Raw genomic sequence first — 27,085 nt, 5'->3', positions numbered from 1 at the left:
TGCATTTTTTCGACTACAGTTCTTAGTTTAACAAACTGCCACAAACTGAGCTTCAAATATTTCAAACTCATATATCACATGTTTGGTTATTGATATATCTTATATCTCAATGGGTTTTTTTTGGGCCAGGAGACACAAAAAAGAAGCCACAGTTTTGTAGAGAAACGAGATAGATATCTATAGATCTTCTTGACTTTTCCTTTGTTTAAAAATAAGAAATATGAAATGCATAAGAAACTTTTAACTTAAAATTTCTACATCTGGGAATTTTCCCACGTGTTTGCCTAAGAATTTCATCAGTTATTCCTTCAGGTATTGTATAAAAAATGTAGTCCTTGTAGAAGCATCATTAAAAAAATCTGGAAGAATTCGTGAAGAAATATTTGCAAACATCCATACACGCAAAAAAATTGTGCGGTGACAACTACCATTTTAGGGGGTTAACTTAAGCGCTCGTACCGGCAATTTTCAGCAGACCAGAAATGCGCTTGATTTTACCATGTATGTAGTCGAAATCAGATTGTTGTAAATTATATCTGTCAAATGTACTAGTAATGTGGTGGGATGTACCGTAAACATAGTAAATTGGTCTGAAATTGCATGGTAGTTTCAAGAATGGGCGTAGTCAGCTAAAATAGTAATTTTTACCACATTATTTTTTCCCGTGTAGCGGAAATTCTGGAAGAACTTTCGGAGATATTTATTTAGGAATTGCAGGAATGATGATAATAAATCATCGAGCTGTTTAGTGAAATACCTACCTATAATTAAATTGAAACCGAATCAAGTACTATGCCGTTTAATTCCACTAAACTTTTCCCCAGCGTTCCAGTGAAGGATTCCTTAAATCTTCTCGTGGACTAATTAATACCCCAAAGGACGGGTGCAGCATGGCAAGGACAGGACATACATGAGGTTGGCAAGGTAGTACGAGAACTACAATTTCGAGGAAATTTCTACAAGCAGATGAAAGGAGCCCCATGGGAAACCGTCTCTCTTCATTTTTTGTGAGAGCTGTTCATGGTGAACCTTTAGGAAAATTTAAAGAAGCAAGGAGTATTACCGGATAAATGGTGGAGAAATGTCGACGACATTTTCAGTGTTATTAAGCGGAAGGATCCTAGGATCTAGGATTTTGGATACAATCAACAGCGTACACAATAATATTAAGTTCACCCACGAGGAAGAGAAGCAGGGAAAATTACCGTTTATGGATCTACTTGTTATTAGGAAAGAAAGTTCATCGTTCGACTTAGAAATCTACAGGAAGCCTACAAACTCCTACACATCGAACCATTCGTTCCAGTATGAGAAGATAGCGTTCCATCACATGGTCCACAGGGAGCAGACTCAGCGAAGGTGGAAAAACTGAGAAACTGGAATATATTTTTGAGACGGAAAGGATTAACGGATACAAGGAGAATTTCTGATAGAATCTCTTGAAGAATATTTAATAGAAATCCTTGAAGAATGGTCCTTATGAGGAATCACTGAAGAAATTACAGAAATAATATCTGGACGAAACTCTAAAGTGTTTATTACGGAAACTTTTTGAAGCAATATTTTTTTTAAATATTTTAGTTGAATTCAATTGATTTCTCTTTCCAAAACAGCAGAAGTTTACGAAGTTTTATTTGGGGTCAAATGACCCCCAGTCACAGACAAAGGGTTAATCAACGAGTGCGGCCTCCCAGTCTCACCTGAGTGTTTGCGAAAGTGAGTTCGCTGTGCGGTTTCATAATTATTCCAGCTCCTCAATATGGGAGAGTACCTATAGCGTATCGAGGTAGACTGTTCATACCAACCGACACACACCACACCGCAAATAGCAGCAACAACTTGCAAACCACCGAGCGCTGGCTTTTGCGGAAACCTAAAAGGTATTCGCCTAGAGCTGTGGACTCCCCATCATTCACGTCAGACATTCCTGGCCCGATTGGGACCAAGTTTCTGCCCTCCTTTGCAACGAGAGCACGCTCGACCTGATCTCTTGCGATTTGCGAATTGCGATTGCGTTCGTTCGTAATGAAAATGTGCAAAGAATCGATCACCTCATCAGCAAACCCCCCAACGCTCCCACTACCACCCGGCGCAGGTGCACGCGGAGGATTATTTTTTCTTGGCATTACGTCCCCACTGGCACAGAGTCTGCTTCTCAGGTTGTTGTTCATGTGAGCATTTCTAATGAGAGGTTTCTTTGCCAAAGTTGTCATTTTTGTCCAGGAAGGTCATGGAAACTTCTACAACGAAAAGATCCTGGACTTGCCGAGAATCTAACTCAGAAACCTTCAGCACGGATTTGCTTTATACCCGTGAAGATTACCGCCAGGCTAAGGAAGGCCCCTCCCAGAGCACTGTCTATTCCGCATTTCTCCAAGACGACGAAGTCGACGGTCAGCCGTCCAACTCGGTCAGAAGCAGCAGAACAGAAATGCACTGGAAAGAAGAAGCTACCGCCAAAAAAAGTGTGCAAACCTCAAACGGTATCGGCCATTATCGATTACTGTTTGAGTTTAATTTCACGTGTTCCTTTTTTTTCTTTCGAAAAAAAAACTCCATTACACTTGAATGTGCCCTGGATGGGATGGGATACCTGTTGCTTGCTGGCTGCTTGGCCTATAATGGTATTTGATGGAAAGTGATTGTTATTGGCATGAATGGTTCCAGTTTCAGCGAGCATTCAAATTGCTAGAGCTTTCGTAAATTCCGAATTACCAGAGAGGAGTTGCGCGCGTTTTTCTCTGTCTGTTTCATTGAGATTTGTGTTTGAGGGTAAGGCAGACGATGCTGCTGGCTGCTGCCTGGTTTGGGGGTACATGTATCTTGTTTGAGGCCAGTATTTTTCCGATTTCGGACGTATCGAAGGAGATGTGCTGCAATGACGGTAGGCGAAGGCCAACAGAAGAAACGTTCGAAATGGTTCAGCCGAGATGAATGCCAAGGTAGTGAAGCATGAATTCACGATGGTAGTAGATTTTTCGTCGAATAGTTTCACTCTTTAGCATTTATACTGCATTGCTTATTTGGACTTTCTTTTCCATATTTTCATTTTCAGTTAAGAACTTCATGATCTAAAAACGTTAAATTTCATGCCCTATCGGAGTTGTTAACACGATTCTGTTCAAATTTTCAACAGGATTCTGTTCGAATCCTCAAAAATATCCTGTCCCAATCCTGAACAGAGTTCTGTCAGATTCCTGAACATGATTAGGTCACCATCCTGACATGATTATGTTTTAATCCTGACCAGGATTCTTACGAAATTAAAAATTCTAAACTTAGGAAAGTATTTTCAGTTCATTTTTTTTCATTTCCCAAAAAGATTCATATTAAATCGAAATCGAACTGAAACCGAAATCGAATCGAAATCGAATCGAAATCGAATCGAAATCGAATCGAAATCGAATCGAAATCGAATCGAAATCGAATCGAAATCGAATCGAAATCGAATCGAAATCGAATCGAAATCGAATCGAAATCGAATCGAAATCGAATCGAAATCGAATCGAAATCGAATCGAAATCGAATCGAAATCGAATCGAAATCGAATCGAAATCGAATCGAAATCGAATCGAAATCGAATCGAAATCGAATCGAAATCGAATCGAAATCGAATCGAAATCGAATCGAAATCGAATCGAAATCGAATCGAAATCGAATCGAAATCGAATCGAAATCGAATCGAAATCGAATCGAAATCGAATCGAAATCGAATCGAAATCGAATCGAAATCGAATCGAAATCGAATCGAAATCGAATCGAAATCGAATCGAAATCGAATCGAAATCGAATCGAATCGAATCGAAATCGAATCGAAATCGAATCGAATCGAAATCGAATCGAAATCGAATCGAAATCGAATCGAAATCGAAATCGAATCGAAATCGAATCGAAATCGAATCGAAATCGAATCGAAATCGAATCGAAATCGAATCGAAATCGAATCGAAATCGAATCGAAATCGAATCGAAATCGAATCGAAATCGAATCGAAATCGAATCGAAATCGAATCGAAATCGAATCGAAATCGAATCGAAATCGAATCGAAATCGAATCGAAATCGAATCGAAATCGAATCGAAATCGAATCGAAATCGAATCGAAATCGAATCGAAATCGAATCGAAATCGAATCGAAATCGAATCGAAATCGAATCGAAATCGAATCGAAATCGAATCGAAATCGAATCGAAATCGAATCGAAATCGAATCGAAATCGAATCGAAATCGAATCGAAATCGAATCGAAATCGAATCGAAATCGAATCGAAATCGAATCGAAATCGAATCGAAATCGAATCGAAATCGAATCGAAATCGAATCGAAATCGAATCGAAATCGAATCGAAATCGAATCGAAATCGAATCGAAATCGAATCGAAATCGAATCGAAATCGAATCGAAATCGAATCGAAATCGAATCGAAATCGAATCGAAATCGAATCGAAATCGAATCGAAATCGAATCGAAATCGAATCGAAATCGAATCGAAATCGAATCGAAATCGAATCGAAATCGAATCGAAATCGAATCGAAATCGAATCGAAATCGAATCGAAATCGAATCGAAATCGAATCGAAATCGAATCGAAATCGAATCGAAATCGAATCGAAATCGAATCGAAATCGAATCGAAATCGAATCGAAATCGAATCGAAATCGAATTGAATCGAAATACATTCGAATCGAATCGAAATCGAATTGAATCGAAATACATTCGAATCGAATCAAATCAAAATCGAATCGACATTGCTATTGAATCGAAATTCGTGATCAAAACTTTTCATGACACATACTTTTGACCAATTTTGTCCCAACATACTGCACAACTTCACCCGCTGTGCATACACTTGCCACTTATTTGCCGCAGAGCGAAATCGGATATCATTTGATTGGGGGACGATTGTATCATCGAGCTCGTGAAGATGCTCGATCGGCCCCCAGCACAGTATTACAACATTTTCTCTGCCACTATTACAATTGGCTGCGCTGCCAAAGCAAATGAGACCTGCCCACTGAGAGGTGCGATATGAGCAACAACACAAAAAAACTGTTTAGATACACCAGTTCGAAACATGCCTGTCACGTCACCTGCTGGCGCCCGATTAGGGGAATAATTTAGCAAACAGAACGTGTAAATGAAACCAACCACACGTGACTGCTGGCTTGAATTCGAAGACAGGCGGAAACTACATCGACACAAGAAAAGTAGTAAATCCAAAGTGAGTATGACGGAGGAAGAAGAAGATGTTATTACCGCAATTTGAATTGAGCAACAATTTGCGCAAGAATTTGGGTTAAGCAGTCGATTTGCTTGCGAAATGTCGACTGATTTATTTCCAGAGTAGAATTATTTAAATTTCATGAACTCGCATCTAACCCACTCCCATCGAAAGCGTGAATGGTACACGTGGGCCTTGGTGGGCTTGGCCGTCGATCGCGCTTTCGGCCGGTCGGTCGCTCGGTGATTAGTAGCGGAGTGAAGGAGATTAATTAAGGAAAGTGGCAAAAAAATGTGAAACGATTTTCAAATGGTTGCTGAGGCTGGTTGTGGAGTGGAAAGTGTGGAAGGGAAAAGCTCCGAGTGCGGCCAAATGCCCCGAGACGGAGCGAGTGGAGATCTGGAGAAAACTTATCACGGTACAGAGAGATTGATGAATTTTAGAGCAGAACGCTCGCTTGAGGAGTAGGGGGAATGTGGGGCAAGGCGGACTCTATCAATTTGCCATACATTTCCTTTAGAAAGAGATTTTTAGTAGATTGATGTTGACATCATTTTTAGATCCAGGAGACCCAAGTTCAATAGATAGGGATTTTTTTTTATTATCAGACATCTCTATATAGTGATCAATTTTGCCCAAGTGTGTCATTTCAAATTTTTGATATTCTAGTTATTTTATGAAATGTTAAATGTTTTTTTCACGAAAAAATCAACAAAGAAAATTGATAGGGATGAATGAAGTGATAATTTTGATGAAATTGATTTGACAATATTAGAATTTTGATGTATAATAAAACAAGAAAGTGTTGAAACATACTTCAAAATCTCTCCATTGTGATTTCCATATAAACCTAAATTGTCGTTGGGCTATAATTAAATCACCACTGAAAAGGCTCAATTTCACAGAACGCTGTCTTTATCTTTTTCAGAATGGTAAGGATGATATAGGAGATTGGTTTTCCAAACGCTTTTGGAATTTTGAATTGCCATAATGGCCATCTTACGCCACAATCCCCCAGTCATGTGGCTTGTCATAGTGAAGTGTGCACTTGGCGGGGTTTTGCGGCACACGCGGGCACAGCTCCAGGTATGGACAAAATGTGCAATTATTTTCCTTTCGAGTGGACTCTCTCGCTTCGTCGATTCGAGATGGATGGTGGTAAACACGCAAACGTGAAAATATAAATTTTGCTCTAGTGAAATTCGGAGTAAATCACAGACCATCATCACAGTACAGCGACAACCCAACGCTCGATAGCGTTCCCATGTCAATTGGTTAAAATTGAGGCCCTCGGGGACTTTGGCCTCCAGCCGAATTACGCTTCACTGGAAAGAGATCGAAATTTTCCAATCAATTACAATTTACTGTGCGCGGCACCAGCAACATTTATTTTCGTCGCCAATTATCGATCTTCTGCCCGTCGTCGTCGTCGTCAAACGGAATATAGAAGTGGTCTCCGATTCGGGTGAAACCGATGCACCCAATTGATTTTAATGACACCCGATTGGCGCAGCAAAGTGCAGCAGTTTGATCTGTTTGGCACTGAGGCGTGTGCATAAATTACGACGAACCGCGCGCGATGAGAGTGACATCATCATTGAAGGCGATCGATCGACCAATCCCGGTGGACCATTTGCGATGGCATTCGATTCGATTTGAAATGGTTTTCATAATATTCGATGATGTCTGAAGGAAACTTGTTTTATTCTCGTTATCAGCTAGACGACCGGGGTCGACCCCCCTCCTAGTGCAAAATATTTTGATTCCAACCTTCGATTGGAAAACTTCTTTCTGTGCTGTCACTAACAGTTCCGAGATTTGCTCGGTGTGCAACTGGTTGCATTTTTTTTCGATAGAATTATAAAACCAGGTCAAGTGTGTAATTTGCAATAGGAAAATGCTTGCAGAGTATCAAAGTTGAAATTAATCGGGGGAATTTTCGTCGGGAACTGGCATGATGACTAACGATGCTATTTGCAGAAGTTTTCCATTAGCATCAATTTGAACGATGATATTTAACAACTACCGAAAAGCTAAACATTACATATAATTTGCAATTGGATTAGATGGACAAATTGATGTGAAGATTTGCGAAAAAGTTACACGTCTTCTCAGTGAGAATCGAACTCACGACTCCCCGATCTCTAGTTGATATTTGTTTTATCGGTTTACTGTACGTACGTCCCTCGGAGCCAAACCGACATGTTCGCCTGCAGGAAATTTTTAGCTTGATTACACTTATGGATTGCACTGGAGTTGGATAAGTGCTTTGGAATGTATGAAACATATTTCGGCAAATTGAATTTTGCTTACTTGCAAAGCTATTTTAGTTTCAATCTCAGTTTGATGGAAGGCAAGATCTGTAGCATTCTCATTCGTCTTCGTTGTAGACGAGACTTTTGAATAATTTCTGATTTAATTCTGGAGGACTGCATGCAATATTCGTATATTATGATCCCTGATTAAATTTCGGGTGATTCTGGACAGATTCGTCATTCAAATTACAAGCAAGTTTTGAATCAAATGGATGACGGTGTGCTAGACTTGCCGATGTATTAGAATCACCGGATTTTTTCCCATAATTTTCCTTACAATACGATATCAAGATGTTATCAGAAATCTGAAAATATAATCTAATATATATCTTTATTTGAAATAATTCCTCAGTAGTTCAAAAAGGACCATAGAAAAAATGGCTTAGTAATAACTAATGTAGAACTAAGAGGGATCTAGTAAAACATTCATTAAATATTTCGGAAAGAATCCAACAAACATCTCTAGTGTAATTAATGGTGGATCAAGTGTAGATATCAAAAAACGATGTTTTAACATTTTTGAGATGGTCTGGAATACAAATTTCCCTTGCAAGAGACATGAACTGAATTTCCTTTAGAACATGCCAATGATCTCAGAATGAATCTGCTTGATTTTTCAAGAGCAATCTACCAGAAACCTTGAGAGAAATAAGAGAAGAACAGGAATTCCACAGAGCTTTGTATGAATCCCAACAAGAAGCTCTTTGGAAATTCTCGTGAGGATTCATTTTAAGATCTAGGAAAAAATCTGCAGAAATTCTAGCAAAATTCTCCAAACAAATGAGCACTCAAAAAAAAAATTTCATAAGTCTCGACAATAATCAATCAACGAACCCATCAACACCTGTCAGATATCATGAATTGTATGAGATATAGACTGAATATTTCCATTAGCATATGCCAAACTAAGTTCTCCATACAAATGGGGTCTCACACGGATAAAAATCTGATCCCCACACCATGATTTACAAATCATGAAACTCATGAATTGGTTAAGTCATAATATCAGGATCACAAATCATGGTTCCTGGAGTCATAATCATGATTCCTCATAAGCGTAACATCCAGTGTGAAAACACTAAGCGGCGCACTTTGCTTCAACTCATTCGTATCGATCACTCCTAATTCAAGATGACGAAGCGGTTGAGTGGTAGAGTACGTGGCTTACAATCGGAAGGTTCTTGGCTAGAATCTCAATGTATGCTATTTTTACTTTTTTTTATTTTGTCGATCATAAACGGATGCGCGACTCAGCATTTTTGGCATTTGAATCATGATTTCGAGCAATCAGCAACAGAAACCTAACGCGTGCGTTGCGTTAATCCGACTCATGATATCATGAGTCCAAATCATGGTGTATTTTCATAAGATGAAAACACACTAGAATCATGATATCATGAGTCATAATCTTGTTTTTGGATTCTGATTTCTACCCGTGCATCTCTCTCGAATTCATCGAAGAATTCCCCTGAAATATTACAAGTATTTCGTCCATGGCCCGAAAAAGAGTTCGCTAGGAATACAACAATGATTAACAGAAAAGCATTCACCGAGTGTTTTGGAAAAAATCACCACTGTTATTGATAGGAATCTGCTAAGAACTGTGGAAAAAAACTTGTCAGGTTATTATTTATAAGACCACCAGCAAAAGCTCTATGGAAATCTCTTTGAGAATCCCAGAAGAATCTTGACAAAAATCCGTAAGAGATTATGAATCAAAAATAAAGTAATCCGTAAAAGATCCCCCTAGGAATTCACCAAGAATATAACCAGTTCTTCAAGCATCGTGTAAATTATTCGCTGAAGACATTCAAACCAACTTGTAACGGACTTGGTAGGAACACATCTTGAATTCGCCAAAGGGTTCCACGTCGTTCAGAAGTTTAGTAACGATTTTCTACAGAATAACGTTAAGAACTCTACAAAGATTTCGGTAAAATTCTCAGAAGATCTGAACAGAATTCCAAAAATGATCTTTTCTGTAATGGAATCTTCGTGTGCTTCTTAATAATTAGTTAAAGAGTGGTATGGTCGAAATTTGGTCAATTTCAACTTGACGTATTTCTTTCAATTTTACTTTTAAAAAACCTAAACATCCCTCATTTTAAAAGTGTATGTGTGTGTAGAATGTTGCTCCTATTTTGATTTTGAAATTCACTCTTCAGTTGTCAAAATGCCGTCCAAGCAAGAGGAGCAGCATATCAAAATTTTGCTCGCGCATCGCGAAAATCCGAGCCAAATCAATATTGTAATTTTCACGAATGATTAAACTTTCATGACGAAATTGAGAAGCTGCCAATAATGTACTGATGGTACATTTTCAAACACCATTTACCTTTCATCCTTGATTTCTGTCACTACCAGCTGGTTTCGACACACCAGCTGGAGGTTAGAACAATGACGATGACTGTAAACATCGGAAGACCAGCTGGTTTTGTTATGTAAATCAGACCAGCTGGTGAGTCGAGAACAAAGAGAAAATGGTAAACACTGAGCCGGCCGGAGTGAACTGTCATGAACATCAGGCTGATTGCATGGGCGGCGGTGATCGAAAAGGGGCAGCGAAATCGAAGGCGAAATCTGAGAAAGACGAAATTCAGATCATCAAAGTCTAAGTGGTAAAAAAAATCGCAATAGTTACAATTTTAATTAAAGTGTTTGGGTATCGGTTTTCGACAGCCAGGAAGCCTGGATCGAGGGGAAATCGAAAACCAGAAGCCGCTGCGAGTCGCCTGCGACGACAAAGAGAGTAGCCAGTAGTTTGAAGTGGAAGGGTAGTTACTCCAAATCGCAATGATAAGCAAAATTGTTGAATGTTTTGTGTAGTATTGACTTGTGTTCTCTTTAAGTTTAATTTTGACCTTTTGTTAGTATTAAGACTAGAATTAAGTTAGACATCATTGGGGCTGTTGATTGCCTGTTGATGTATTCAAAATAAACAAATAAAAAAAAATAAAAATGGCCAAAACACGATCTCGGAGACTGTACACGACAATGCTGACGAATTTTGACTGCGTGGAAATGGACGACGAAACCTACGCCAAAGCCTACTACAAGCAGCTTCCGGGACAGGAGTTTTATACAGCAAAAAGAAAAGGAAAGGTACCAGATATATTCAAGCATATGAAACTGTCGAAGTTCGCAAAGAAATATGTAACTGGTTTGGCAAGCCATCTGTACATGTGGCTTGAAAAGCAGCATCTTCATAGCAACCGGGACTGTTTACCAACAAATTTACATGAAATAAAAGTTCCGTACTGTTTTGGACGAATTTGGCATCTTGCCATTACGGTAAAAAGACCATGGAGTGGTACGCCGCCAACAACGTGAGGACAAGAACCCCCCAATACGCCAGAGCTCCGCCCAATTGGGAAATATTGGGCTATGGTCGAGACCAAAAAACTGCTAGTGACGAGAAGCAGTTTAAGGCAAACTGGCTGTTCTGCGGTGAAGAAGGTGGACAAGGTTGCTGTATAAAATCTGATGGCAGGGGTCAAGCGGAAGGCCCGACAATTCGGATTTGAAAAAGCGGAAGCCTAACTGAATTTTTTTCCTAAGTTGTATACTATTTGAACCTGTAAAAGAAATAAAAATTGATTTTTATTTAATAATCAACTTCACTTATTTACACGTGTTTTTCCTTGACCAAATTATAACCGTATCACCCTTCAGAGATGATGCAATAACTCCAATGAACATGTCGATTGAAATCTGAAATAGTTCTCGGAAAATATTCACCAGAGGGTCATGCAAAGGAATCTATGACATTTGGTCGAATTACATTTGGTCGAATGACATTTGGTCGAAAGTACGTTTGGTCGAAGGGGCATTTCGTCGAATGTACATTTGGTCGAAAAAGTTCAATTGCAATTACCCATGTCCGCACGGCCTGGAATTCAAAAAAATATCCCGACACTCTCTCCGAATTCTTCCATCATATGAAGATCGGCAGCTCATTACAAAGAACGATGACATTTTGGAAGAATAAAAAATTAAATAAATTATTATGATCACATCGTTGAGTAATAAAATAATTTGTAGAGCAGTTTTTCAAAGAATGATGATATTATGAAAAAATGATAAATACATTTAAGTTGCATTACGGTACATTTGGTCGAATGGACATTTCGTCAAATGGACATTTCGTCGAAAATTTGGGATTTTTTCAGATTATTGTCATTGTTAGAGTGAAGCAAATCAAGACGCGATACAAAGGATACACACTTCTTCTTCTTTCTGGCGTTACGTTACTGTCAACTGGGACAAAGCTTGCTTCTCAGATTAGTGTTCTTACAAGCACTTCCACAGTTATTAACTGAGAGCTTTCTTTGCCGATCGACTATTTTTGCATGTGTATATCGTGTGGCACACTTCCCCGAAGATACTCTATGCCCTGGGAATCGAGAAAATTTATTTTACGAAAAGATCCTTGACCAGCGGGATTCGAACCCACGACCCTCAGCATGGTCATGCTGAATAGCTGCGCATTTACCGCTACGGCTATCTGGGCCCCACACTGGGATACACACACTTCCCCTGATTGATTATTTTTCAACTTATTTTCAATCGAAGTCTTCGGCATCGTCATCAGAGCCACATGTTTGCCCTAGGAATGTAATTTAGCTGGAAGTAACAATAAACTGATTCACTGTGAGTAAGAAAATGTATCCTACAGGGACTCTTTGATCTATTTGATGAACCTCGTCAAAGTGTATTAAGTGCATTATATGCAGACAATTCTAGTTGACCAAGTTGTTCTCTGCCCAACCGTATTAAATCTGGCTTTAGGACATTTGGTCGAATGACGTTTGGTCGAATCACCTTAAAACATTGTTTTGTATTAAGCATCGTTTGGTTCTATTTTGCGTAATGAATGATCGCAAGTCTATTTTGGGCAAACATACTTTTCATTAGAAGTCAATGACAAATCTATCTTTGTTTTTACCTACACTTTATTGCGTGGTTAGCGTGCATGTATTAGTGTCTATATAGGATTCATTATTCTTGTACATGTGCTCATTCTTCATCAATTTTGAATCGAAAGACGGGACGTTTTATATTACAAAATTTTGCAGAAGTTCAAAGGTAATTGTTTTTGGTACTCATTGTTCAACGTTGGAGACATAATTCTTTATTATTTCAAAATGTCATCAATTTTTGCAGAAAAATCTCCTTAATATCTTCGTTGCTCAGTTATTGTAATATTAAACATTGTTGAATTTTTCATTCTTTTAAAATATAATCGTTCTTTATATATATTTGTTGATCTTTATCCTATGACAACTTCGAGTGAAAGTGCTCGGAAGCTTTATTACGTGTCAAGTAGACTTATTCATATTTTCAAAAATGTCTGGATACTCCCCAGTCAACCAATACTTTGATTTTTCATTGCGAAATGAACTTCTGGCCAAATTAATTAACTCATTACGCGTGGTAAAGATGGACAAATTATGGGTGAAATTATGAAAAAAATCCACGTGCTCGGCTGGGATTTGAACCCAGGACTCTTGTATGCTAGACGAGCGCTTTACCAACTAAGCTACCGAGCCACTTGGTGACCCAATAACTGAGTTGGTTACAAGTTTAGAATTCAAATCCCTACAGACCACGCGGATCCCTTTCATAACCAATATCCATCCATCTCTTGTTCCTACACACGCGGAGCGAGCGAGTGCGATTTATTTAGTGTTGAAACTGTTTGCCTATCGTACCTACATCGCTTCCACAACAACTGTATTGTGGAAGAGTAAAGATGTGGGAAGGCTAACAACGTGTCGTTCTCTTTACTCTTCCACAATACAGTTGTTGTGGAAGCGATGTAGGTACGATAGGCAAACAGTTTCAACACTAAATAAATCGCACTCGCTCGCTCCGCGTGTGTAGGAACAAGAGATGGATGGATATTGGTTATGAAAGGGATCCGCGTGGTCTGTAGGGATTTGAATTCTAAACTTGTAACCAACTCAGTTATTGGGTCACCAAGTGGCTCGGTAGCTTAGTTGGTAAAGCGCTCGTCTAGCATACAAGAGTCCTGGGTTCAAATCCCAGCCGAGCACGTGGATTTTTTTCATAATTTCACCCATAATTTGTCCATCTTTACCACGCGTAATGAGTTAATTAATTTAATAACCATGCGGATTGGATTACCGAACAGCTCAATATAAGTGTCAGTTTCTGGCCAAAATTTCACTCAATTTAGAGTAAATTTAGTTGTGCTTCAAATCAATTATGTGTTTTTGGGCTATTTTCAAGCTTTAAAAAATCATAACTACCGAACGAAACATCAAAATTTATCGGAAATACTTCTACATAGTAGTTTATCCAATTCTACGAACTTTTGCCGAACACAATTTTATGATTGGAGCAAGTTTTAACATAGTTTGGTTGAGGTTTATATCTCGAGGTTCTAGAAAATCTCTTTTTTTGGGAATTGTTTTCACTGAACAGCATGCCTGCATGAAAATTTCGGATTTTTAATTTCCAGACATGATAACAATGCATATCTAAAAGTCAATCCCGTTCAAAGTAAACATTTATCTTACGAAAATAAATTGTAAAAAATAGGTAATTATGGAGCACATTTGTAAATCCACTGTGGGTGAGCCAAGAGCACCACCGTGAGCTTCAATGAATACAAAAAATGAACACGTTAGCACTGCCTTTTCTCAGTCGATGATGATGATTGTTTTCAAATCGTTCTAAATGATCAGTGAAATGCGATCAAAACAATCATCACTCGGAAAGAAAAAGCAATGCTAACGGTGGTAGGTCAGTTGGCATAAAGTCGTTTGGCATAAAGCCGTTTGGCATAAAGTCGTTTGGCATAATGGTCATTTGACATAAAGTCGTTTGGCATAATGGTTGTTTGGCATAATGGTCGTTTGGCATAATAGTGGTTTGGCATAATGAGTCTGAAACCAAGAATTTCTCAATTTTCGTTTTTACATTTCTATTGAATCTTTCTGATGACACAAGGCTTGTTTTGGAGTCAATTGATACAAAATGGCACTCTATTCAACAATCATTCGCTCTTGAATAAATTTAAGCATATTAGAAAAGTTATTGCCAATAGTATTTTATTATTCATCCAGAAATTACCCTTCTTTCATATATTAATTCTTCTTTTGAGTTTCGCTATTGGAACAAATTTTTGTACCGAAGATTTTTATATATTTAGCACAAATTTACCCTTCTATTAATTGTTCTATTTTTTTTTTTCTAAATATGATGTAACCATTATTATAGGTATGAAAACTGTTGATTTTAAATTTCAATAAATTTCTCCTTCTTTTATGCATAGGCTGTTCTTTGGAGCTATATTTTTTAAGTATTTTTGTATACAACTGACAAAAGGGCGGCAATCGATAACATTGATCTGCTCAAATTATCAGCGAAAAGAGAAATCGATTACTGCAGTTACTTTGATGGGTTGTGCTACTTTTCCCCGAATGTCGTTTCCCCGAATGCCATTTCCCGAATATCCCGTTTCCTCGACTAGCCCACTCATCCGGAAAATTTTTAGCACCCATATTTGTCGTAACTATATGCATTTCAGGGGGATGAACGAACTGACCATCTAATATGCAGCCTTCTTTATTTAATTGGCGGTTCTTTCGAGTTTTACCGTCTGCAGCATTTTTGGCAACATGTGTATAGCCGATAATGACAGAATACTTCCTTCTTTTGACTGTTTATCGTTCTGTCTCGTCACCACTTTTCGGGGGAACCAGTCATTGCCGCAAAAATTGTTGGCGTCAATTCTTGTATTGGTTTAATTGTAAATTTAGCCTTCTTTTAAAAATAGGCTGTTCTTTATGTTTATACTGTTATAAATTTTATTATTTAGTAAAGCTAATTGTGAACCATTTTTATTATCAATTCTTGCCAGATGTGTTGTTAGAATTATAATTATTTCAGAACCTGCCAATGTTCAATATATACTTTTTTTGGGGCAAACGCGTGATCTCCTTACGAGATATGCTGGAAAATATTTTATTTCAATCACAAATTTTCCCTTTTCTCGATAATAGACGGTGTTTTTGATGTACACTTCCAAAATTAGAATTTATATTGAACCGTTGAACCACACATTATATTGAACCGTTTTGCCACAAATATTTTCTTTTAAAGATGTGTTGTTCATTTGAGCTGTGCTGTGAAAAGATTTTTTTTGCGTTAGAGTCTTAAACATTTTAAACGAAAAATAATCTGCTCTCGTTTCAAGACTATTTTTGCATTAAGTCGCATTGGTAGATCTTTTGATTAGAGCTTTTGATATTTTGGAAAAAAAAACATTCTTTTATCAAGTAATTTTCAGCGAGTGTTACGTCCAAACTGGGACAGAGCTTGATATGCAGCGAAATATTCTATGAGCGTTCCCTTGATGAATAACTGCGAACTTTCCTTGCCAATTTACTGTTTTCAAATATGTATATCGTAACAAGCTCAAGGGTACTCTATGTTCTGAGATGTAGAGACCCGTCACGAGTTTTATTTAGTGATGCTCTATAATGTCACAATAATTTTTGAAATTCTTAGCTCGGATAATCTCTGAACGAACACCACGCTTGTTTAGAACCTACCAAATTTTTTTGCTGTGGGCTCGGTGGTGTTAAACTCGGTAAAAGCTTAAAAAATGCCGATATTTATTTCAAGTCAATCATTATGCCAAACGGCCATTATGCCAAATGACCATTATGCCAAACGGACATTATGCCAAACGACCATTATGCCAAACGACTTTATGCCAAACGGCTTTATGCCAAACGACCTTATGCCAAACGACTTTATGCCAAACGGGGTACAATCAATGCTAACTTGTTCAATTCATTCGTTTCCGGTACAAGTGTCATGCATGATTTAACTATCATCAGGTTGCGATGTGGTGCTCGATCTTTGGGCATTTATTGTAATTTATTGCCTTTAGCAACATGTAATCTGTTGATGGTCAATGAATTCATAAATGTATTATGTTTGATTCCCGTTGACTAGGGCCTGAAAAAATAACACCAATGCATGTTTTATATGCCATGTATATTGAGAAAACTGTAATTTCTGGGTAATACGGAGTACAAATTTGGATCAAACAATGTTAAAACTCAATTTAATCTTGTTAGCGTGTTCGACAAACTTTAACAGAATAGAATTAGCTTTCAAATAGTGGTGATAGCAAGTGGTTTTGATTTTCCACATGCTAGTTATGATTTTTCAAACCTTGAAATAAGCCCAAAAACACATTTTCAACTTGAAGCATACTGAAATCTTTATCAAATGAGCTGAAAATTTGACCAGACATTGTTCTTAGCATGAGAATTCCGAATACTGCTTGACCGGTAGATTTCCAGACATTTTTTTAAATATGAACAGGTCTAGTGTCAAGTTTTACAGCGTACGACCGTAGTAAGAATTTGGAATGCGGGGACCAGGCCTGAATCGGTTGAGCATGATCACGTTGAACTGAAAAGGACGAATTTTGATGGCCATGGCTTTTAGGAAACGATTTTGATAGAGTCCATCGGAAATTCTGCCTGTAGCATACGTTTCCTGCTCATGGAGAATTAACGCTAAGATTGTTACTTCCAGCTATATCATATTCCTTGGGCAAGAACGTGGGTTTGATAGCGGAGTTGATGACTTCTATCGATAATAAGTTGATTATTAATTAAATCGAAAGTAATCAAACAAGATAATTGTGTTTATCTCATGTATCGCGTGAGATGAGACGAGTCGACTTGAGTGATGAAAGTTCACATGCTCCTACTTGAGATCAGCTTGTCGCGATTCATCCGACTCGCAGAATAAGCCTGGATGAGAAAAATGACATCTAGTAACGTCAACAATATCGATTTTGTGAGTCTGGAAGATCCACTGTAATTCCAAAGTATCGCTCGTCGTTTATTAAAAGCTTGAAGTTTATTCAATAAATACCAGTAAACCAAAGCAGATTTCTTGCAGTCTATCACGTTGTTCTTGCATCTGTAACCTCTAGTAATAGCTCCCACCATACTTGCTTTCCGCTCTTTCAATCTCAATCACTGTGTATTAATGTCAAAATATCACTCTATAAAATAATAAGAAAAATTCGACCAAATTATCGACTAAATGTCCTCTGGACCAAATATCATATGCTTCTTGATGCAATTAAATTCTTTTCGACCAAATGTCCATTCGACGAAATGTATACATATACTTACCTCGTTGAAAACTGAAGGTAATAAATATCATTTAGAAAGATTCGTTGTTGAATTCTTTGTTCTTTGAAAGTTTGTCGGCCCAATATAAACTTATGATGCAGTTTTTATCTATTTGCAAAAACTGAAGTTTGGTGTTGAACCAAATGATTTAAGAAATCAAGTATTCTAAAGTAATTCGACCAAATGTCCATTCAACCAAATGTACTTTCGACCAAATGTCATTACTGTTACTGTTTTCTTATTCATTGTTTAATAAAAATATTTTCGATAGTTAGAGTAAGGAACTAATTGGGTATCTCATGATTCACTAGCGTCAGAAGTTTTTATTGGGCAAATTGTCTGAAATTTTGTTGTAAGGAGCACTTGACGGAGTATATCCTTGCAAAATATGGGTCAGTGGCTTGAAAAAAATCTGACGAGATAAATCAACACCGTCAAGAAAAGGATCCATCCCCCAACAAAGTTTTATCTATACGTGTTATTGAAGTAGCATTTGAGGGATTGTAAATGTCTATCTAGGATTGTAACACCTAAAAATTAGTGCGTACTAATAATGTTTATTTCGATATTTCAAAAATTCCTAGAATTTTCAGATCGCGGGAAATCCCAGGCAAGACCCTTTATTAAGGCGGTTCAAAATTTGAAAATGTTTGAAAATTTATTCTCCCATATCTTTCTCACCATCGTGATCATAAAAAATAGTGTTCTGTGAAATTTTCAGCTTTCAGGTGATTTAAAGGTGGCCCAAAGACAATCAATCATGTACTATGGATAAATTTTCAAAAATATTCCAACACGTTAGTACTGGAATGTAAGTACAAAATTATCATCCCAAAGTGAAACGTATCTTAATAAAGAAATTTGCTAAAGAGAGCAATTCCGAAGGATAGGAGATAAGATATTAATGAGTGTGTTAGCTATTATTTAGCTTCATATGGGATTATAGCCTTACAAACATCTTCAATACGGTTTGAAGTATAAGTTTTCACTATGGAATAATAACTTGGTACTTACGGAACAGCGTTACGACACAGTACTAACGTGTTGGAATATTTTGCAAAATTTCTCCATAGCAATTTTCAAATAAACCTACATTGTCTTTGGGCCACCTTTAAATCTCCACCGAAAAAGCTGAAAATTTTACAGAACACTATTTTTATGGTAAGGATGGAAAGAAAGATATGGGAGATTGCATTTTTAAATTTTGAATCGCCCTATCCTTATATATCAAAGTTCTTTGATAGAACATACGACTTGCAGTACATATTAAAACGCCCGAGATGAAATAGCCTAGGGCTAAAAATCTCGTTAATAAAGATAGAAAAAAACATCAAAAAACAAAACTATTGATTTACGAAATTATTCATGCAAAGACCACAACGAAAAATGAAAATGTGACTTAGTTATCAGCTAAGCTAACCACATCTGAATCGTTCGAAAATCATGCATCATAAATACGACCAATTTCGTTTCGTGTGCGCCCAAGGTGCGCCAACGGAAGACGATTTTTTATTGTCTATCTGCAATTGAAATCTAATAACCCTTTTGATGAAAGTTTGTTTAATGGATTCGATTGGATCCGAGCGGCTCTCCGGCCGTATCACGTTTTTTTGGACGCGCGTGTGAGAGATGCGTTAACCGATGGCGACTGGCGGTAACGTGTGATAAACTCTCACTTTCCAACTCCACCACGGGAGGCAAAGGAAAGGCAGCTGCTTGTGGATAGCCGAAAAGCTTGGTTGAGTTTTGAAATATGGATTTAAACGGTTTCTCGTGTGCTTTAAATCGGGCATTAATTGGGTGAACTATAGTTTCGGTAAGCGACTCGGGTTCACTTTCTGTATGATGCTCACAGCATGTATCAAATTGCATATTTGATGAACTTTCAAACCATTCTCAGTACACCGCTTTACGACTTGAAATAAATTTAAACATCCCGTACAATATTGTAGTGACATCCGACATGCCGCAGGCTTACACGTAACAAGGCACTAATTCACTCCCACCCCAAATTGAGTTTCGCCAGCATTCTTCGGTGGCAAGAAGACAGCCAAATTCCGCATGCTGGAACATTCCGGCCATTGCTTTACAACACTCCATATCTATACATACAGTTAGTCAAGTCTGGAGGTGGGGGCGGCACGATGCTCTACGGCAAAGTCCAATAAAGCTTAAATTTAGTGGAAAACGGCCCCCATCGCCACCCTCCGTTACAGTTTCCCACAGATTTCTCTTTCATTCGATGTCGGTCAGTCCAAATAAAAAAAAATATAAAAGAAGGTGCTATCACGTCAAGCCGTGGACTGTTATTACCGACCAACAATAACACGACACGCTGGCCGTTCAGTTCGACTCATTTATTTTCCCATGCGCCACGAAAAAATGACCTCGTCGACATTGTTACACTAAGGTTACAGTATGTATGGAGGAGAATGAAAAAAAAAATGGCTATAAACTAAGCTAAACTACGACTCACCACTGAGATTGCTCTGAACGCGACGTCGTTCTCGACGTGGATACGTGGGCTGATGCAGGCCAGGTGCCGATACGGCACGTTTCGGAGCACTTGGTGGCCTTTGATTGAAACCGGGTGCACGGTAACGGGCACTCTTAACACTTTGCGATTTCGGCGTTACCGAAGAGGTTGACGCCGAGCTGGACGGAGCTAATTGCATAATTGTCTGCATGTTGGACGTTGGAAGACGCGGCAGCGAATTGGTGTTGACAGCCGAGTTTGCATTCTGAAGACTTCGAGGCAGTGTCGAACGAGATGCTAATCGGTTATCATTTCGCGTAGAATCATCCGAATCGGTGTCATCCGCAACGCTGGACCTCCGCCGAGGAGTTTTCTGACTCTGTGAGGATCCCCAAAGCTTGGACGATTCAAAGTCCTCCCGTTCACCGCCTATGCTACCACAACTACGAACTCGATCTAGCTGTTCGCGACTGAGGTTCTGATTGTTGAACAGTAAGTCTCCCGCTGATCTACGTTTCGCAGCCAGTGCCGAGATTGATGAGCTGGAGTTATCTAAAATTGACAGCTTTGAACGGGAATCTCCATTGGCCAACAGTGCCGACTCGAAACTTCCTCTCCAGGAGAATCGTTCATAGTCGCTAGCTTCCTTCTCTTCCCCAACCATTTCGCCACTGTTGGAAGACTGATGATGTTGAGGCCGTGGGTCTCCTAGAAGTAAATCATGGCTCTTACTCCTGGGAAGCATGTATCCCAAGTCCTCATTCTTCTCCATGTTGCTTTCTGAGGTACTGTCGTCGTCCTCGGTTGTTGTTGCCGATATGTTCGGTTGTACCTTCCGCTGATGGTATCGCATAGTGGTAGACTTTGGCGATGCACTGGCATGTGATTCTCCGCTGCTCACTTCATGCATCAGTGCCACCAATCGGCTTCCAATATGGTGCATCACTTTGGCAATCAATGGCGGTGAACTGGTCACGCTAACGGGCTTTTCCTCGTCTTTCGTCATTTTCGATAGCGACGCCACTAGTCGCTGATAGACGAAAGCCGTTTCCTTATTCAAAGTATGGGGTTCCTCGATCAACCCACCATCTCCCATGTCGCCTTCCTCATCCTTCTCTAACGTATCGAACTTATTGATAATCTGTTGGCAGCTAGCTGAAATCTGTTGTTGAAGTACGGACTTTTGCGATACGGCTCCTTCGAGATCCGAGCTCGTGTAGTCTGACGAATCGTAAGAATCTGACCATGTGTCCTCACTGCTGAGGTATTCCACAATCTCCCGTACCTGTTCGTCCCGTATTCCGGGAACGGTTTTCATCAGTCGGGTCAGTTCGTTCTCGAAGTACACCAGCTGGGGTGGTTTGCTGCGGCTACGAGCCTTCGGAACGGGCGTGCCGTGCTTCGGAGTGTTAGATTCGCTGACGGCCGGAGTAGAATTGCGCGAGGCAGCTCTGCTGTTAGCCGAAGCCACGACCAGGGTCTTGAAGAACTGTCTCATCTTCGACATCATCAGATTGGTTTCCTCATCCGAGCTCCAGTTGTTGAAGCTATCCTTCCGCACCAGGTTGGTCGGAGGGGGTCCGCTTGACGGGGCAGCCTTGTAGGAACTGTTTTCTTCTTTGAGATCATCAGTTTTGTTCTCCTCCTGGATTTCTTCCAGTTCTAGTTTTAGTTCTGGAGATCGTACCGCTTCGCCGTCTTTTAGCAAATCGTCGTTGCTACCGATAAAGCCACTGTCACGGCTGTTCTGTTTCTTGCTCTCTGACAGGGGGTTCGCTGGGGGTAGCTGGAGGTCCGGTTGCGGAGTCTTACGGCTTTCTTCATCGGAGCAATCCTTGTCGGATTTGTGTGGAAGGGATAGTTGCTGAATTTCGGCGTGTTTTTTCGAGTCGTCCGAGTCAGTCTTTTTAGAGAATTTCTTCTTTCGTTTCGCCGTGTCGTACAAACTTTCGTTCTTATCTGTTTGATTCGTGGATTCATCGCAGGTATCCGTTTCAGAGGAGTCGGAGGCCTCATGATTGTCACCTGGCTGTTGTTCGAACTCGGAATCCTTGGTAAGGAGATTGTCTAGGGAGGAGCTCTGCGATCTTCCGGCTCCTCGAGCTCTGACGAGGCGTTTTCGTCGTTGTTCAGGACTGGGATGTCCTTCGCTGTCGCTGCCAACGCTCCCACTGCCATCGGATTCATTTCGCTCCGATGTGAAACCCATAAATCCTGTGAGGAAGTATTTTTCCAGACGCGAAGATGCCAGATCGGCGGATTCGGTTGATGTTCCCAGGGATTCCTCGGCAGCGCCAAGTGAGTCCAGTCCTTCGCTACACACTGAACTACTTTCCGAAATGCTATCATCTCGGATGTTCTGAATGGATGATCCCGAAGGGCCGTCACCAAGCCCGTAGAAAAAGTATTTTTCCAACTCGGAGGCCGATATTCGGTTCCTTTGTTTTGATCCCGAAGTACGGTTAGATTCAGCTTCACTGTCTTCGCAACTTTCTTCCACTATGGTATGCAAAGTAAAATCAATAGCTGCCCTATGATACCCTCGAAGTTCTTCTTCCCTATCGATACCCAGCGAAATTTCTTCCCCAGAGTCGTCCATATCGGACTCCGTTGCCGTAGTAGTCGCAAATTCTTCTTCATCTTGGCTCACTTCTTCCACCCACGAATCATCATCTGCCAGACCATCTTCCAGACAGACTACCGCGGAGAGTGTATCCGCACCTGTGACTACCGTTACGTCTTCATTCTTATTACTGTTATTCAGACTACCACTACTGTTACTGTTGCGGCTACTTCTTCCACTACCACCACACTCGATCGCCGTGCTTTGACTACTTTTGATCACTGATCCACTTTCACTGGTGGCGATCGTATCCGAAACATTGCATTCACTAAGGCTCTCATCTAGATCACTACTATTGCTTGGTTGAACACTGACACAAACGCTCCCGCTACCACTATCCGCCACTACACTAGTTATTGCACTTTCGTTCGTTGTGATTTTCACAGGTCGCCTGTTGGTTTGCGGTGACGATTGCTCTAGCGAGAAGTTGAAATATCCCGCCAAACCGCGGTCCAGAGATCGATCGGGTTCGTCGTCTAGTTGGACTACGTCATCGCCGTAGTCGTCCTCCTCCTCCGCTTCCTGCATCGCCCTCGAAATCCAGTTGGTGTGCTTTACCGTGACAGACGACTGATCATCATCGTCACTACTACTCACGATTCGTGTCGTGTGACTAGTGACGATACTCACGTGTGGCTGCAGTTCGACATTCCTGAGCGTCAGTGACGACGAAGGTGACGGCGACTCGGTTGCCATTGAAATCGTTCCACTGCCTGGGCCAATCAAAATTAAACTCTTGTATCGATTGTTGGCAGCATGGGACGCTGCTACATGAGAGTTATTTACATCCGTGTTGGACGATCGTTCGTTTACAACTGAGGAGGCAGTAGTCGACGGGCTCGCGGTACGATGATCATCTACGGGGGGTGGTATTTGTGGCGGCAGCACTTCTTCTGCTATGCTTTGACTTGGCTCACCTTCACACTGATCGGTGTGTTTGTTTTTATTTTTGCCACCTTCGCCACATGGAGGTGGGCTGGTGGTTGTACCTGTAGCTTGATTGTGGTCGTTTTGTTCTGCGGTTACCTGTTCGGGCGATTCTATGTTTTCCACCCCACACAGGCTATCTCGCTCTATGCTGGGATCACGAATACAGTCGGAGCTTTCGATACATGTCGGCGTGGAAGCTTTTTCTGATGTTGTTTCTTCCATTTCCACCCTTTCGTCATCGTTTACAGCGAGAGTACTGGTTGCGCTATTTTCGGGAATTTCTTTTGTGCACAATTCACCCAAGTCTTCTTTTCGGTCCATTCTCACCGACGATTCTTGTTGGCCTTCAAAAGCTGAAATCCGTTCCTTGAAATCTTCACTTTCACTTTGCCTCTCATCATCCGAGGTAACCAGGCGGATGTGCTTCAACACTATTCCACCACTGTCCTGGGTAGAGGTGGCACTGATAGATTTGGCACTTTGGGCTAGGCAGTTGGATGAGGTACCGCTGGAAAGGTCCGAGTCACTGGACTCGACATCGGAACCACAGTTGACGACCAATACCTGGTGGAACTTTTTAGATTTGGGTCTCCGGTCAGCGATGGTCCCTGTATCGTCCGTGTCCGTACCCTCGGACGAACTGTATGATGTTGAGGAATCCGTATTTTCCCCACTGCTTGGCAGACCTTTCACTTTCAGCAGTATGGGCTCGCTGTTGACTTCGTAGTTACGTTGCACTGAACGAGGTTTCATCGATCGATTGTCGATCGTGTCCTGATCATCCACACTGCCACCGCTACTGGCCATGGAGGATTCGGAAGAACTAAATTGGCACTCGGACAACAGGTAACCTTTTAGTTCACCGTCCTCGACCGGCGAAGGGGAAGATGTTTTGACATCTCCGTTCTTCCCCAGTGTTATCATACTGCCGTTATCAAGCGACTGATAAGAATTGCTATCGTCACACCTCAACTCGTCCCCAGTGTTTAGCTGCGGCGCACCACTTGTGTTTTCCGCATAGTTTTCCCGTTTTCCACTGCACTCAGCGGTCACTTCCAATACCGAACCGTTGCGTGAGCGTACACTATTAGCAACGGCATCGCAGACGACAGTATCATTGCGCGTATTACACAGTGCTGCTATTACATTACCACTGCTGTCGTCGTCGCCTTCTTTCGACTGGTTCACTAGTTCTTCTTCGCCTTTTCTGCGTTGTTGTTGTTGTTGTTTTTCTTTCTCGCGCCGCGGTACAGTTATTACCGATTCACTCACACCACGCTGTCTCGGTACAGGTTTTTGCACTTGCACGTTCACAAGTGGTTGTTCATTTTTAATGGCATCGTGACTGCTGTTGCTGCTGCGACGGTGGTGCACTATAGGGTTTCTTTTGTTAATTTTGGGCTTTTCGCGTATTTTCTCATCACCACTACTGCTGCTGCTGCTGTTGTTGTTGCTATTACTGCTATGACGGTCAATGATGTGGTGGATGATGTTCTGCGGTTGTTCTGGTAAGCTCGAGGTCAGCGAATTTTTATGACCACTGGCGGCAGATTCGCCTCTTCCTTGTGCAGCCGTGGCAAGATCTTCGGGGTCCGATAGTGGAGCTACGTGGTCCAGACCAACGTTGACAGCAACGGTCAGCTCGGTACTACTAGCCAATGGATCAGCTTCAGTCGGACTCGGGCCGTGTCTGCTGTTGCGAAACAACTTTTCGTTATGAGGAGCAGCACTAGCACAACTACTCGCCGCACTCACAGCATTATTACTATTTCCATTACCACCGCCGCGTATCTTATTTTCTTCTGCATTAATGCTTTCGTAGGTTTCGTTTGTTTGATGAGCCAGCCCAGCCAACGATTCTCCCGATTCAGAACAACTCTTTCGGTCCATTTCCTGACGATGGCTGGCAGTAATGTTGGGTTTCTTGATTCCCTTTTGTTGTGTATTATGCTTGGGTCCGCAGCAGCATGATGGCGAATGCACGCAGGTCCCGTTATTGGGCTTATATTCGAAAAGGGTCCCCTCGCCGCTGCCGGTACAATTTCTCCACAGTTGGCGGATGAGCTCGTGCTGGCTTTGCTCCCTCAGAATTGTGTCCAACTGGTCTGGGTTCGGAGTTTTTTGCGACCAACTGTGGTAGGTGGCCATTGGCACGGGAATTGGCACAGGGACCGGTATGGGCACGTAGTGAGTCTTAAACCCACAATCACATTTGCATGCTCCGGGTTTGAGCTTTTGCAGATTGCGGAAATCTTCAAAGTTTTCCAGAAAGCCCTCGCTCCGCGTTGGGGATGAAGAGGACTCGGTGTAAGTTAAAAATTCATCATCCGTTCCCGTGTCGTAGGATGCCGTAGGGTAAAACGATCCACTTGTTCGCCGTCTCCGGTACAGCATTGGGGAGGTGAGGGGCGACGTTTGCAAAATGGACCGTTTCCGGGGAGTATTCCTGTGGGGCTGAGTTGAGTTACTGCCGGTTATATCGTACAGCAACGTTTTGGTGGTTGTGCTTATTCCCGGCTCGAAATAATCCCAGTCACAATCGTCCAGGGCGATGCTGTGCCGTGTGTAGACGGACGAAGTGGTCGAGCTGCTGTCATATTCCTCCTCTTTGCTGGATGAATCCGAGCTGATAAACACCAACCGGTAGTCATCACAATAATCGGTGAATGGCAGCTTGGCCAGGTTGCTGTCGGGTTCGGATGACGATGAGCCTGCGGTTGGGTCGTCGTAGGAAAATTGCCTTCTCGTCGATCCGGGACTGCTCTGGTACAGGAATGGCAACGGATGATGGTGATGATGATGGCGGGGTCCGAAGCACTGGTCACCTGAATGATACATTTCGTGTGATTAGAATCTGACTCCATCTCGACTGACGGTTTGTTGTTAGTCCTGTTAGTAGCCAAGTTACCTTTCAAGCGCTAGATTAGAAGCTTACGACCCTACGACCAGAAACGCACTACTGATTTGGTTAGATGCAAGCAAAACTCGTTTGGAGGGTTCAGTTTCAGTTCTGCTAACTACGGAGAGTGAAATTCTTGGGCGCCCACTCGAGTAGATCCCACTAGTTACTTAAGGTTAGTATTCAAACGAGCGCATGTAAAGGGTTGAAGTGAAATCATTCGCTCCAATAAAAATTATAACTAAGTTTTATCTACTGTGATAACTGCTTGTTTTAAATTAAATTACACAAAATCAGTTGCAACTAGCGAATCTACAGCTCGGATTTTTTTTTGCAAAATATGATTGCATAGTTTTTTATTTCAAACATACAATTTATCACACACATGTATTAGATACAGGGCTGTCACAGTGTGATTGTGCAAATTTTGTA

The 27,085-nt window shown here is 40.8% G+C and overlaps 1 protein-coding gene across 7 annotated transcripts in view; it reads right to left on the bottom strand.

Annotated features, from left to right (window-relative positions):
• LOC5577633 overlaps window positions 1-27,085 on the bottom strand; it is a 357,967-nt gene that overhangs the window by 56,220 nt on the left and 274,662 nt on the right. For all 7 annotated transcript variants that reach the window (XM_021838183.1, XM_021838185.1, XM_021838184.1 and 4 more), the window contains one exon: window positions 20,202-26,579. In XM_021838183.1, coding sequence (XP_021693875.1) covers window positions 20,202-26,579 — 6,378 coding nt within the window. The remainder of the gene's footprint in view (window positions 1-20,201; window positions 26,580-27,085) is intronic.

The sequence above is a fragment of the Aedes aegypti genome, chromosome 1 (genome assembly GCF_002204515.2).
Source record: "Aedes aegypti strain LVP_AGWG chromosome 1, AaegL5.0 Primary Assembly, whole genome shotgun sequence".
In the NCBI taxonomy this organism is placed as follows: domain Eukaryota; kingdom Metazoa; phylum Arthropoda; class Insecta; order Diptera; family Culicidae; genus Aedes; species Aedes aegypti.
Note: the sequence above shows the minus strand (reverse complement) of the source record. Positions and strands in the feature narration are given on the sequence as shown.